The sequence below is a fragment of the Coturnix japonica genome, chromosome 2, assembly GCF_001577835.2.
Source record: "Coturnix japonica isolate 7356 chromosome 2, Coturnix japonica 2.1, whole genome shotgun sequence".
NCBI classification, from domain to species: Eukaryota; Metazoa; Chordata; class Aves; order Galliformes; family Phasianidae; genus Coturnix; species Coturnix japonica.
In genome coordinates, this window is record NC_029517.1 from 130,195,805 (window position 1) to 130,211,009 (window position 15,205).

General features: G+C 39.6%; 1 protein-coding gene across 3 annotated transcripts in view; it reads right to left on the reverse strand.

Annotated features, from left to right (window-relative positions):
• Nucleotides 1–15,205, reverse strand: part of COL22A1 (collagen type XXII alpha 1 chain) — a 216,651-nt gene that overhangs the window by 30,050 nt on the left and 171,396 nt on the right. For all 3 annotated transcript variants that reach the window (XR_001553652.2, XM_015856410.2, XM_032442913.1), the window contains exons 41-45: nucleotides 13,853–13,930; nucleotides 11,006–11,041; nucleotides 10,024–10,077; nucleotides 1,914–1,958; nucleotides 1,283–1,330 (exon numbers count right to left, since the gene is read on the reverse strand). Coding sequence is in view for 2 of the 3 variants with exons in the window: in XM_015856410.2 (XP_015711896.1) it covers nucleotides 1,283–1,330; nucleotides 1,914–1,958; nucleotides 10,024–10,077; nucleotides 11,006–11,041; nucleotides 13,853–13,930 (261 nt within the window). In the remaining variant the exon portion in view is untranslated. The remainder of the gene's footprint in view (nucleotides 1–1,282; nucleotides 1,331–1,913; nucleotides 1,959–10,023; nucleotides 10,078–11,005; nucleotides 11,042–13,852; nucleotides 13,931–15,205) is intronic.

Below are 15,205 nucleotides of genomic sequence, written 5' to 3' on the forward strand. Positions count from 1 at the left end.
CATCATCCCAGCACTCTTTCCAATTCCGCTGTCCTCAACGTATGACATTTTCATTTCAAAGACAGACTTCCATTAGTAAAAGAGAGTCCTGGCTATGAGAGACAACAGAGCCCAAAAGATGGGACATCCGGTCAGGCTGGTACAATTCCCAGCTCAGCCAACAATCATCCATTGTGAAATTGCAGGGTAAAGTGTCTTTCTGAACCTCAGTACCTTCATTAATACTTTCCTACTGAAAGTGGAAGAACTTGAGACATACCCAGAACAACAGAGCCTTAATCCAATCTAGGGTCTGAAGGAAATGCTGTATGTAAAGCTGAGCCAGGGCTGGAGTGAAAAAGTACCAAACATAACGAATATGCTGTGTGTGTGTGCAACTGAAACATAATTAAAGTTTAAATAAACTAACTAAATAAATAAATAATAAAAAGAAGAAGAAGGAAGGAACATCAAAATGACATTCCATACCCAAGAAACAGTCTACTACTTGATCAGAATTACTGAACAACGCAATACTCTCTGGAACTCTCCTTGCCTAAGGAAAACATCTCTTCAGTGAAGTCATTTCAAAGCAGCAATCTTAAAAGGGTCATTTTATTAATGTGGTTAGTAAAAAAAGTAATTTTTCAGTTTCTTTTAATCAACAAGGAAGGATTTCTTGCCATGTGTCAAACCTGCTTAAAAATCTCCCAGCTCAGGCCATGTAAATCTTTAAAGATTTTGCAATCAGCACCTCTCAAATACAGACTCATTTTCCAGATAACTGTCTACACGGAAAGTAAAAGCAGACAGACAGATCACCATGTTTGAAACACAGGTGCAAGTGGGGTTAATTACCTGCATCCTTTTAGAGACATTATGCAATCTGAATTTGTGCCCAGAGTGCAAAGTGTAGTCACTGTTGCAGGTGTATGTGAAAGATCATCCATTTGATTAAAGTGGTTTCCATTTTCTGCTTTACTTCACAATAGTTATTTCTGCTTGGAAATGAAAGCCTCTCAAAGAGATGAAAAAGTCTTGGACTTTTTATAACTTAAACCACATTACAAAGATCTTTGTAGGCCATGTCACTAGTGTGGGCTGCTGGAGAGCACTGGGTTTTGATCTCCAGCACATCCTTGTGTGTCCCAACAGCCACGCCAGCAGGAGACTTACAATTTTCAAGCTCTGTTGGAGCAGCTTAAGGCATCTTTTGCACTTCTATCTCTGACACTTTCCCATTGTTAGTTAGGTCAGAATCAAACATACAGATCAACTCCCACCATCCTCAAAAGCTGATTACCTTCACTAAGAGATTTATGTCTTCCGGAGATAGCAGGGGTGAGGTACCCTGTGGAGTGAAAAATTCAGGTTATTTTAACAGGTATAAATGTAAGAAATCTTCCTGAGTGTATCTGTGGACTGGTACCAGTTTCTCTTAGGGCTAAAAACATACCAGTTCCCTTACATATGAACACCACATCTAAGATCTCTGTGTATTCTGTGGCCTGGTATAAGTTCCTTTTTGAGATGAAAAAATACCCGTTCCCATAAATAATCAATTAACATCATATCTGAGACCTCTTTGTATTCTTGATCATGTTATTGCTCATTGCACACTATGGTATTTTGAAGAAATTTCCTTGACAATTTTGGCTTTCTTTTTGCATGCAGAACATTCATTTATTTTCATGCTTTTCCAAACCCATCACAGGTATTTTTATTATAATCCTTTAACAGTTCCAGCTTTTGTTGTTATTGTTGTTGTTGTGTCTTTTTTTGTTTTGGTTTGGTTTTTCTTGGGAAGAGCAGCAGAGAAAAAACAGAACCATATTCAAGACAACTTGTACTTGAAAAAAAGGAAATAGACAGAAGAGAGCAGAACAACAGGACAAAAACTTTCATGGGATGCAGCATGGAAGAAAGTTACATACTGGTTTTCCAGGAGGTCCTCTTTCCCCTGGATTTCCAGGTAGACCCTATAAATTAAGAAAAGGAAAATTCTATTAGATTATGATATGCTAACTCTCTGTTTGCTCCCACATTCTGCTAATAGCTTTGGACTAACAAATGTTTCAGCTGAGAACTGCTGCTCTTTGCATGTGGCACACAGTCAACTCCTCCATGTACAAATGTAGTTGTCCTTCTCTGGTTTTTTTGGGTTTTTTTGTTGTTTTTTTTTTGTTTGTTTGTTTTTTGTTTTGCTGTTTCTTAATCATTTCTTCTCATTCCTTCCTAAATCTCTCTTATCTACATTATGACCCGGTGAAATTCATCTGAGTCACACAACTGAATTGTTCTGGCATGTCTCCTGTCCTGGGAAACACTGTGACTGCAATAGTGTGAAGGATGAAGCCTTAAATTCCTGAAGACAGGTGTAAAATGAAAAATCATGGCCACTCTTTGCATTAGTGTTGCAAATCTTTGCACCTGCAACTTAAGTAAAGTTTTTATCCTTTTTTTTCTTTTTTTTTCTTTCTTTTTTTTTTTTTTTGATGTGAAGAAAGTATTTCTGTCAGTTTTCATGAAATGAAAATAAGGAAATGGGCAGCATTCTTGGAATTTAAGGTTGGGAAAAGGGAACTCTAATGGGCATCTCTTGCCTGTTATTAGCAAGTCATTAATTTGTTAAAAAACAAACCATATTGTTCTGAATCTTTGCATAAAGTAATGCTTACATGGGGAACAGAGACTCTTGAAATTTAAGGTTGGGAAAAGGGAACTCTAATGGGCATCTTTTGCCTGTTATTAGCAAGTCATATAATTTGTTAAAAAACAAACCATATTGTTCTGAATCTTTGCATAAAGTGATGCTTACATGGGGAACAGAGACTCTTGGACAGAACAGTTGGTCATTGCTCAGTGAGAGAAATCTTCAGCGGCACTTTTAGCTGGACTGAATGAGATTTCCAAAACCATTTCCTAACTTCTCTATCAAGCTGTCATCCTTTGTAATTACTCCTGCATATGTGTGATCCATTGCTACTGATCATCTTAAACTGCATACAGAAGACTGATCTACACAACCACATTTGTGTGTGCAGGACAGTTTCTACTTACTACTAAAAAGTATCTTATCCATGCTCAGTTTGGTTGCTTCTGCAGTAGGACCCACCTGAGGAGGTCTCTGTGACAGTGCCAGATTCCCCAGCCAGGATGTTAATCAACATAAATAATTAATGCCTGTAAATTGGCCTAGGACCAGCACACCTGGGGAACACCTGAGGCTACACAAATTAGAACACAGAAAGCAGCTTTAAGAATCAGTCAAAGGCTTCTTTAGGAAGGGGGTTACGAATTCTGTAAATCCCCTGAATTCAAGTTGGTCCATCATTTCCAGTAAGTCCATTGTACTTACAATGAAACCAACTAGACGGGGAGACGGGGCTGACTGGGGAACTCATGATCTATGTGCATGGGGTGTGCACAGAGGCAGTTGTGAATACCTACTATACTGCAGTTACAGCTATAGGACAAAACAGAATTTCATCTTTATATCATTCAGAGGAAAGAGAAAAAAAAAAAAAAGAGAAATAGCTCTTTTCCTATGTCCATATTAAACACATCTGATTTGAATGACAACCCTCAGTTACCTTGGCTTCCTAAGAGATGAATGTTAAATATGAAGTGACATAAATGGAACTGAAGTGGTGCTGAATTCCTTGGATGGAAAGCTTTTCTTTAGAGGAAATGAAATTTTCCACAGGTGAGATTCAAGAGAAGGTAAGGTGTGAAGGAGATATTCAGTTCAAAATTGGGGAGATTCAGGCTGGACATTAGGAAATATTACTTCTCGGGAAAGGGTAGTCAGGCATTGGAATGCACTGCCCAGGGAGGTGGTGGAGTCACCGACCATGGGGAGTGTTCAAGAAACATTTGGATGTTGTGTTGAGGAATATGATTTAGCGGGAAGTGATTGGTAAGGTTGGCAACTAGATGATCTTCTAGGTCTTTTCCAACCTTGATAATTCTGTGATTCTGTGAGTTCAAAATTACCCACAAATGTCCTTATGGGGAAATGAATAAATACAAGACAAAATTTCAACCATTTTTAGATTGCTGTTTCTAAAGAGCAACTACGTGGTTATTAGAAGATTGTGATCTTCCTGAAGTTCCTTCTGTTGCTAGTCTTCAGCTCCTGTTTTTGGCATCCTCTCAAACCACATCTCAAAGTGGGAAGAGGATTCCCTACAAATCTATTATACTGATCTTACATTCACATACTGGTCATGTTCAGGAGTTAGACAGAAAGCGAAGACTTGAGCCATGATAATCATCCTTGATCAGAAAGTAACTAGAACTGAAATTCTCTTAAACATGGCTATGATATCTACATTGCATTAGATTGCTTTGAGATAAAGAGATGATAGGCTTATCTTTTTTAGAAAGATGTATGATGTGGAGCTGGTGATGTCTTTTAAAAGGATGTAAATAAATCAGGATGAGAAATGTTATGATTGGTGAACTTGAAAACAACAGCATCCCCAGGAAAAGCCAAAAAGCTGAAGTACAAGACTGCAAAGAGAGAGGCTCCTTTGATGAATGACTATCTGAGTTGAAATACAGGACAATGGCACTTCAGTATGTTGCATTATTGCAGAATATGCAATGAGCTGAGTCAAAAACAAAGAAAACACTGCTGAGCTATAGAAATCTGGAGTTAGAAAAGATAACCAGCTACAAGCTGTGAAGTGCTCTAAGCTGACTGAAAATAACAGAAAATACAGAATATAACTGCAATTGATATTTGATATTAGAATATCAATTAATAGTGCCACTGGATATCAGGGAGGACAAAGCAGGCAGCAGCAGGGAGGTGTGATGCACACGCACAGGGTCCGAAGTACTTGATTGGCCCGCAAAAGCTGACACACACAAATGGACCCAGAGCAGGAATAGATGGAAGTTGTGTAAATGACAGGTTAAAAAGTAAGACAAAGAAAATTTATAAGGAAGCCAGCCACGTGCAACAGTAAAATCAGAAGCATATAGTTGGGAAATGCTGCTACAAAATAGAAAACTAGACATAAAATCACTAGCACAGATGGGTTCTAATTTCCAGGTATAACAAGAAAAAAAGGAAACTTAATTAGTACCCTTTGATTCGGGGTGCATGAATTCTAAAGCACTGACAAAAGCTCCTTGGAAATGGCCTTCTAACTGCATGGGAAAATCAACCCCGGGAAAGAAAAGTCTGTTTTTCAGTTCCAGTTGCAGTAATGTATGCATACACTAAGTTTTTGCAATTACAAAAATAAATAGATAGGAAGATTAACTTCCCAGTAAAATTGGAATGTAGTTATCAGTAATAATTAGCACATTTAAAAATGATTAATGCTCATGTTAATTAAAATTATCATAATCAAAATACAGAAAGACCAAATTAAATGGGTGCCCTCAGTGCTACCCGCAGGACAAGAGACTTTGTCATTCAGATAGCATTTTAATTTAAGGTATGCTGAAAGGAAACTTTTTTCCCTCTCAGAAGACAGGCAGAGGAGAATGGATGCTCCCATAGAAAAGCAGAGAATCATTTTCTGCAGCTTTCAGACCATGACACAGATTTGGCCAATTTTCTCTGGATAAGTCACTTAAGGCTATGTTTTTTTAATAGTTGATACAGGAATGCTGCCAGTTTAAAATGTGCTTGGATTTTTCTTTTTTCCAAAATTAAGTAAAATTAATATTTGAAGTAACTTCATTGAGGGAATGAAGTTAGGCATGTAACAGTCCTATTATGGAGAAAAGTAGTCCAACTAGAAGGAAATACAAATTATAGAATGATATCATAGAGTGGCTTGAGTTAGAGGGGTCCGTAAAGCTCACCTACTTCCAACTCCCTGCTATCAGATCTGGTTGCCCAGGGCTTCATCCAGCCCCCTGGGATAGGGCAATCACAGCTTCTCTGGGCAGTTTGTTCCAGAAACTTACCACCTTCTGAGTAGATAATTATCTCCTGAAATCTAATCTAAACCTACCTTCTTTTAGTTTAAAATCATTCTGCTTTACTGAACTTTATTAGGCTCACATGCACACAGTTTTCAAGTCTGTCCATGTCCCTCTGGATGGTGTCCCTTCCTTCTGTTGTATCAAGTGCACTACTCAGCTTAGTGTCATCCGCAAAATTCCTGAGGGTGCACTCAATTCCACTGTCCAGGTTATTGATAAAGATATTAAAGAGCCACAGTCCCGGTGCAGGCTCCTGAGGGACACCACTCATCACCAGTCTCCGCCTGGACACAGAGCCATTGAACGCAACTCTCTGGCTCTGGTTATGGAGCCAGTTCCTTGTCCATCAAATAGAACACCCAACAGATCCACATTTCTGCAACTTATAGATAAAGCTGTTGCATGGAACCATGTCAAAGGCCTTACAGAAGTCCAGGTAAGTGGCATTGGTTAATCTTCCTCTGTTGACGGTCGCTGTTGCTCCATTCTAGCAGACCACCAGAGGGGACGGGCATAATTTGCTCTAGGTGAAGCCACACTGGCACTCAGATCATCTCTTCACCTTGTGTGTGTCTTAAAATAGTTTTAAGGAGGATCAGTTCTATGATCTTTCCTGGCACAGAGAGGAGGCTTGCCAGCCTGTAGTTGGCCAGGTACTCCTTTCTACCTTTCTTAAAAATGGGAGTGATGTTTCCCTTTTTCCAGACAATGGAGACTTTGCCCAACAGACATAACTTTTCAGATATGATGGAGAGAGTGACTTGGCAACTACCTCAGCCAGTTTCTTCAGGACCCTGAGATGCATGTTATCTGGCCCTTAGTCTTCTATATATTCAACCTCATCTGGTGGTCTCAGACTCTCTTTGCTTACACTGGGATGGATTTTGCTCCCCCAACCTCTAATTTGAGGTTCAGGGACATGAAAGATGTGGGAAGCCTGATTGCCAGTGAAGACTAAGGCAAAGAACATGTTGAGTATCTCAGCCTTCTCTGTGTTCACTATAGCTACTTCTCCCTTCTCATTTATCAGAGGTGATACACTCTTCTTGGGAGTATGCTCTTCTAACCAGTGAACCCACAGAATCTTTTGCTATTCATTGCGTTCTTTGCCAAGCTCAGTTCTATCTGTTCCTTGGCTTTCCTGTTCCCAACCCCAAACATACGAATAAAAAGCCAAAAGAAACAAACAAAAAGAAGAATAAAGTTTGCATTTTCAGGCTTTAAGAATTGGGACTTTAGTTAAATAAAAAAAAAAAAAAAGAAAAGAAAAAAAAGAAAAGACAAATTTAGAGAGGATAAGATAGGTAGACAAAGGATGACAGAGAAAAACAAAACAGTAGATTCAGCTGTTCACTGCTTTGTCCAGAAGAAGAGGCTCTGCAGGGATTTATGGGCATAGTGAACTCTGAAGAATAGTTCATACAAATAAACACCAAACCTTATGCTAAGAGTAACAGAACAAAGCCAAACCTACACATCTGTGTACTGTAAACTTGGGCAAGGATTTTTTAAAGCCTAAGTTTTAATAAAGCAAGATATTGTCCTGAGAACACTTGGTATTTGAGCAAGCTGCCAAGGTTTCTAAGGTAACCTAGGGCAGTACTATTGCTAAACATATAGCACATGCTTTAGGGCACTGGAAAGATTTTTTGATCACAGAACCATGGAATCATAGAAGTTGGAAGGAACCTTTGGAAATCATCCAGTTCAACCCTCCATTAAAACAGGTTCCCTTCAGAAGGCTGCACAGGAAAGTGTGTGGGTGGATTTTGAATATCTCCAGAGAAGTAGACTCCACAACCTATTCAGGCAGCCTGTTCCAGAGCTCTGTCACCCTCAAAGAAGTGAAGTTTTCCCTCATGTTCAGTTGGAACTTCCTGTATTCCAATCAGTGATCACTTGACTCCCACCCATTAGATATTTATAAGCACTGATAACATCCCCCCTTGGTCTTCTCCAGGCTGAGTGGTACCAGGCCTCTTAGCCTTTCCTCATAAGGGAGATGCTCCAGGTCCCTCATCTTTTTGGCCCTCAGCTGGACTCTCTCTTGAAGTTCCACACTGAACTTTCCAGCCTGTGAGGTCTCACTGAACGGCAGCACAGCCTAATGGTGTGACAGCCATTCCTTCCAGGATGCAGTCATGCAAAAAAACCCAATGTATTCCTCTGGGAGATAATTCTGCTCAAAGCTACCACCAAGGAAGTATTTATTCTTTCATCTCCCAGAATACAACTCTAAATATGATATTGCAGGAGAATAGACTACTGTATGTCAATGAGATTCAGAAGAATCACTCAGGTTTGAGGGGAAAATAAATAAATAAATTAATTAATTAATTAAAAAAAAACAACAACAAAAAAAAAACAACCACATGAAATACATTTGCAGGGGCCACAGCAAAAGACAACATTGAGGCAAGTCAGTAAAGCTTTTGCCACTGAATAGCTTGGGAATTATGTGGCAAGCTCCTATCAGCAATTCAAATCAGTAACTGATGACATGCTGTATAAACATAAGAGAATACAAAACTGGGCAAGCTTCAAAGAACACACAAAAGCTACACTGATACAGAAATGTGCAAAAAGCAGAACCAGAAATCCTTTGTACTATTCATAAATGAAAGTGGAGATCAAGAAACTGGAAAGTGCAGGATCTTGTCAAACAAAGTATCCCTGCTGTTATACCAAGAAATGTTGGAATGGGCTCTATAGTTACCATTTACACATCCTGAAACACAGGTAGAATTGCTTAATAGATGATCAGCCAGAATTCATAGCTCTTGAAAGGCATGCTGACTGCAATTAAATCAGTTTGTGTAATAGAAGATGTGCTTTCTAAGTACCATAAGTGATGGTTTTGCTTGGGTAATTTCCTGTTGGGAAAAGGAGAAAGTCTGCAGTGCTGCCTCTCCAAGAGCTGACCAGTCAACACTGATCTGAGCAGAGCCAGAAAGAGACTTAGAAAAGCTGGCTCTGCACTCTCCTCATATGCAGTTGCAATAAGCTCATCTGTTTTATCTCCTGCATTTCTCTGTATATAGCTCTGTATTTCTAGTTTAAAACCTCTTAGTTAAAAAACTCAAATATTTGCAATGGTTGCTCAGGGACACAAAGTGATAGGCCATTTCTGCCACAATAGGCTATTGAGGAATGCCACTATCGCAATCATTTGTCTTATGATGGAGCAGGTGAACAAAAAAAACCCCAAGATCTTCTTTTCCAAATGTTTCAGGAAGAAAGGAGATTTATTTAATAGAAAAGTGCACTCTTTATGATAATAGGTGTATGTCAGTAATGATGCATGAGGGACAACATGCTTGCAAGTACTTCATAAAAATTGGTACCCATTTCAGATAAGACAGCATAAGAAAGCATGGTAAGGAGGAGAGTTACAGAAGGCCACTGTCCCTTTCCCACAGAATTCCTTCAACAGGCTCAAATGGAAAGATTACATCTCTCAAAATCTTCACAGCCCCCTTGCTGATTTTCCTCCAAGGCAGGTTTCCATGTCACAGAGCTGGCTTAGTAGTAGAGAAAAAAACTCTTCCCTCTCTGATTCAACACTGTAACAAAACAGGGCAGCGATAGGGCTCAGCTATCAAGCTGCCAGTCTGCCATGCTTCCCTCTATCCCTTAGTTTCAGGACTCAGCTGCAGAGAGTTGAGTGAGGAAAATGCACAGAAATGAGGTTGAAGTGTCATCTCTCAAGCACAGCAGCAGCAGCAAAATGAACTCATAAAAAGCTTTTTAGTGGGGGTGGCCTTATTTTTATAGAAATATTATGGACTATTTATCTTAGCGGCTTCTAAGAATTTCCTGGGGAGCTTAACTAGCATCCTTTTCTACTGTAGGATCATTCCCCAGTGTATGCTGCCACATAATTTGCCCATTGCTTTCCTTGAAAAGTTACTCTGTGGCCTAAATTTCTTTTTCCCTGAAATTCTGAAATATAAGAGCTTAAACTTGGCAAATCATCTCCACTGCACTATCCTAGTAACACTCAACAACCAAGGCTGAGTATGACACAGTTTTTTAGGGAAATTAGAACTAAGCATCAGCAAATTTTGTCAGCACTTACACTTTTGTTTTACTTACATCCTGGCCAGGAGGCCCCTGTGGTCCAGGGATACCAGGTACACCACGAGGACCCTGGCAGGGAAAGAACAAAAACAGAAACATGAGCAGTACTTGCCAGACTATCCTTTGGTGACGAGAAAAAAAATACTCAACACAATAATTCTTTGTGAAACAAACAAACAAACAAACAAAACCCACCACTACCAATGACCCACAATGCTAACAATTAAACACTTTCAAAAGAGATTAAAATAAAAAATAATTCCACATTGAACTTCTACAGCATCAGCTGTTCCTGTGCCTCCAGTAACTGTAAGTGCATCACTCCAGTCAAACCTCACATAGCTCAAATGGAAAGGTAATAATGTCTCTTTATAAGAAGGCAAGTATATGAACAGGGAGAAAATACAACTGATCATGAGACTGTGGAGGAGAAAAGAAGATTCATTTCCTGGATGTCAAACCAGTACATTGGACTATACCACTGGAAATGCATGCCAGCATATAGTGAAACTACAATAAACAGCTATTTGCTCCACACCTATTGACTGCATCCTTGTAAACCATGAAGGAAATAAGTGTGTTTGGTAAATACTTAAATGCAGGGTTTTCTGTATGCCTTAAGCAAGAAAAATGCTTTAAAAATATCTGTATGTTTAAGGCTTTGATTATAAGGCATAACAACATGCCTTGAATCGTGTGCCATGGCATACTTTTTCTTTCCCCCTGTGGGACTGTTCTGAGGGGTGAGGAAAAGTAGTTACTAAAACAAGAGTCTGGATAGCTCTTTTTCTCACAACCCACTACAGCAAACACATAGTGGTAGTGCATATCTGAAGTCTCATCCGGCTAACCAGACAACATATGACTCTACCATCTCTTGGAAAAATACAGAACCAAAAACTTAATCATGATTTTATGAAATTGATGATAGTAACATAATTCATTTGTTTGCCCCCTCCCCATAAAATCTGGGTGTAGTGAGAAAGACATACTGTACCAATGATCCTTTGTCTCCTGGTGGTCCAACAGGGCCCTGCAAATAGAGAAGACAGAGTGATCAAAATATTAGCAGAGCTTAAAATTAACATTCCATTTGGTTGAACAGGTGGGTCCCTGAAGAATGGAGATAAGAAAAAAAAGAAAGGGAAAGGAGCAAATCTGACAGGCTGCCTAGACAGAAATATGCAGTGCTCACAGTGGGATGTTCAGGGGGAAGATCAAAGGGAGAAACAGAGATGGATCATGGAGAAAAAGTGTGAGAAAAAAAAAGAGAAAAAGGGACTAAAGAGGAGAGCTATTTGTTGACATGTTGATTGTCAGACTGAGCTCTCCACTTCATCATCACATTCTGCCCTATCTTATCATTAAATCCAATTTGTTTCACTCTTCCAAGTGGGTGAGCAGATTAATTTTAACCTGTAGGCCTTGGTGAGCTTCAAGTCAGACTAGCTGAATAGGAAGTGTGAGTGCCAACAACAGGGCTGAGTTCCTGTAAACCTGTGCTTTTTTATGATTACGTGAGTGTTGTGCAGGTCTAAGTGGGTGTTAATCAAGGCATTAGTCTCTCTAAATTGACTTTTGTGGCAGCATGTCTATTAGTGTACACTCTACATGAACACTGGCAATATGGGCTCAGCCCTGCTACTGTATGAACCCATTCATCGTTTGGACTGGAACAGAAGAACATCTCCAAGGTACTGAAAGCCACTATGTTCAACGCCTCTGAAACAAGAGAAGAAAAAGCATCTCATGGGATTTGTGTGCTCTTTAAATGAGGTTAAAGGAGGGAATCCAGAGGACTTGCATACACAGGTGCGTAGTGGAGCAGAAGATATCCACTCCTAAAGGCACACTACTGAACTGACGCAGTACCTATATCTAGCAGGGATGGATCAATCTGACATTCCAAACACATCCCAGACATGGTTTGACCTCACATCTCTGGGGCTGCGTTTGAATAAATTGGTTCACACTATGGCTCCTCTCCCTGTGCTTTCTATTTCAGGCATATTAATTCACTAATAAAGTTCTCCATGCAAGATGCCTGAATGCTCTGCTAAAGCCAGGATTAAATGCACTGTGTTAAACTCATAGCAATATGAAGAAGTAAAGGCAGATCAGGAGTAACTCTCTTCGACTTGGTGCATCATATATTTCTACTAGGGAACTTGAAAATGAGCATGTGAATTCACCCCATTTCTCCACGTAGTCACTTCTGCTTTTAAAAATCACACACTGCTAATGCCCACTTTATGGCTCAGTGTTATGCAAATAGTAATACAATACTTTAGCAAAGTAAAAGCAAACAACAACAAAACCCACCCTAATGTATCTATACCTTTCACACAAGGAGCAAAACTCAAGAGAGATTAAGGGCACTAGAGGAAACAAGTTGAGGACTCCAATTAAAACAAAATGCTAACTCTTATCTCTGAAACTGAAAACGTTATATACTCAATTTTGTCACATTACTAGAAAGGGTAAAAGCTGACACCTTTATTCAGTGTATAATATGCACTGAAGCATCTCCACTGAGGATATTCTGTTTTTTAGTGGGACTCAATATGTTTGAAAGCCTGATGGATTAAATGTTATATAGCACTTTTCAAGTTCTGAGTCTTTGAGCTGAAGCTGAGGTTATGATAAACCTTCAGTGAAGATAAAACTATGAAGGCTGGCTGGGAAAAAAAAACAAATAAAAAAAAAAAAAAAAAAAAAAAGAAGGAGAAGAGAAAGAAGAAAGGAAGGGGGAAAAAAAAAAAAAAAAAGGAAAAAGAAGAAAGCAGCACTAAAAAACCAATTGGGAGTATCACGGTAGTACAGCACCATCTACTTATCCTGACAGTGGTCAAACACTGATGAACATAATACAAAGTAATCCCTCCGTGTGTGTCAAGTGATGCTACAAGGGACAGAGTCACGTTCTTAGTCATTGCATGCATGTATGCATGTATGTGAAGAATAACTTCTAAGCAGATAATCAGAGCATGAAAATGTTGGCTTTGGCTGGTACAGTATCATGGCATGTTTAAGGGGATATGAAAGGCTGCAAGGACTCTGATGTTCTTTAGCAATTTTAACAAGGGATGAAGTTTGATCCCTTCCAGACTTATTTCACTTGTGCATTTAGTGGAGCAGGAGGGCTACAAAGTCAGAGCACTCTCAAATCCCTTTGATCTCAAGAGCAGTCATGCATGTGAAGTACTGGGTTGATCAAATCCCAACAATATCGTACTTTCTGGAACAAATCCCACAAACATCTCATGCCCACTAATAATGGCAGAACTTCAACAACAGCAGGAGATGATGGCAGAGCTGGATCAGATGTAAGTTAATCTCTGAGGGAAATTATGAAGACAGTGGCTCTCTTGGAAGGCAGCGATTTAACTAATCTGATTTTATATTTCCCTATCAGAGTACTGTGACACTGATGTGGGCATGTGTGTCAACGTCATTCTTCCTAATGAGGTGACAGCAGGGTTACATCTCCCTGTTAAACCAACTCTGGTAGCTCAGCACAGACCTTGGCTCCCATCCAGAGCCAGTGTGTCAAGATGTTACAGAAAAATCACAAGTAACAGACAGCTGCATCAATCACTCTGATAGCACTTTTCTGCCTTTGTCTTTCAACTAAAACCAAATGCATCAAGAGCCCTCACAGCAAACATGTGGGCATCTGAGCCATGAATGGCAGCTTCTGGGCTAGCATTGTGCAACTTCAAACAGCAAAATGCTGTAGGGTCTTGGCAGAGGTGAGCACAGGGAGCCCATTCTCCAGATGGCGATGGGTTAAAAGGTTAAATTTTGGTCTCATCACAGGTTGCAAACAGCCCCTGCTACTTACAGGTGGTCCAGCCAGTCCAACTCCTGGCACACCTCTGTCTCCTGGCTGTCCAGGGAGGCCAGGAGCCCCCCTCTCACCCTGAAATAAAGGGAGAAGTTAAAGGCTTTCCCTGCTGTGGAGAAAACATGCTGAAATACAATATGATTTTCCAACAGAACATACCACTGATACAACTTGACCTGATCCTGCCCAGTATGAAATGGGATCAGGTTGTGGCAAAACAGTTTCTGTCATGCCATGCCAAGAGAAGTGCCTCCTTCCTTCAGAGGGGTTCAACTTTGTGAGCACTGACACCACGTTAGCGTGTGCCACATCGCGTAACTGAAATGGAGCACAGCTTCCACAAGTATTTTAACTTATTTTAGCATGCAGCATCCAATTTCCAACAGCAGTCCCATATGCTACAATGGCTGATACACTGCACTGATTTGAGAACATCAGATTTTAGATGAATAGGGCATCTGCTTTCATGGACTTTCACACTTGCATTTGCAATTGCCAGCAGGGTACTATGAGGCACTTCCCCTGGCTTGGGCAAACACTAAGCACAGTAATATGTTCTCCTTTCTCCGCATTTCTGTGGTAGACAGCTAACCTGAAAGCATTGATAAATGTGTATTATTTATACAGAGAAGACAGAATTAGGAAGTTGGGATGCATCTTAATATTCTCCTTTAACAACACAAGCTTGTTCACAGCAGTGCATTAACAATTTTTAAAAATCAATTCCACCACTCTCTCTAGGGGACTATACTACAAATGGAGAGATCTCCCTTCCAGAAAACTGAATTTTAAACATTAAAATCCGCAGAGCACAGACAGCTACTTGGTGCTTCTTAATGGTCACTGTAGGCAGAGGGTTAAGAAAAAAAATCAGCTACAGTACTTAAATTTAATGCCCTTTCTCTTTCCTTGTTATAGAGAGAAATATCAAATAAGATTTTTTATGGATTATACTGCAGTTGTGAGAGTCAGTCTCACAATGGCAGTAGACATATAAGAATGAGCCTTATTTATGTTATTTATTATTACACTATTTCCAACTGTACAGAAGCTTGATAGAAAAATGGTTACCCATGGATTCTGCCTGGCCCAAGTTCATTCTGCAATATCTCCTACTTTATTTCCTTTCTTTTTCTTAAACTGAAGACTTGAGCTGCTGGAAACAGCCTGCATATTATGAAATGAGCAAAAAATAAACTAATCTTCTATTTCAAAGAAATGGTACTGCAAGGACAGTGAGAGAAAATGTATTCTCATTAGTTCAGGCACTCCTTCAGATCCCTTATCTGTTACTTTGTTCAAGAACATAATTTCAGTACAAAGATTTCAATAGTATTTTTCCATGCACAA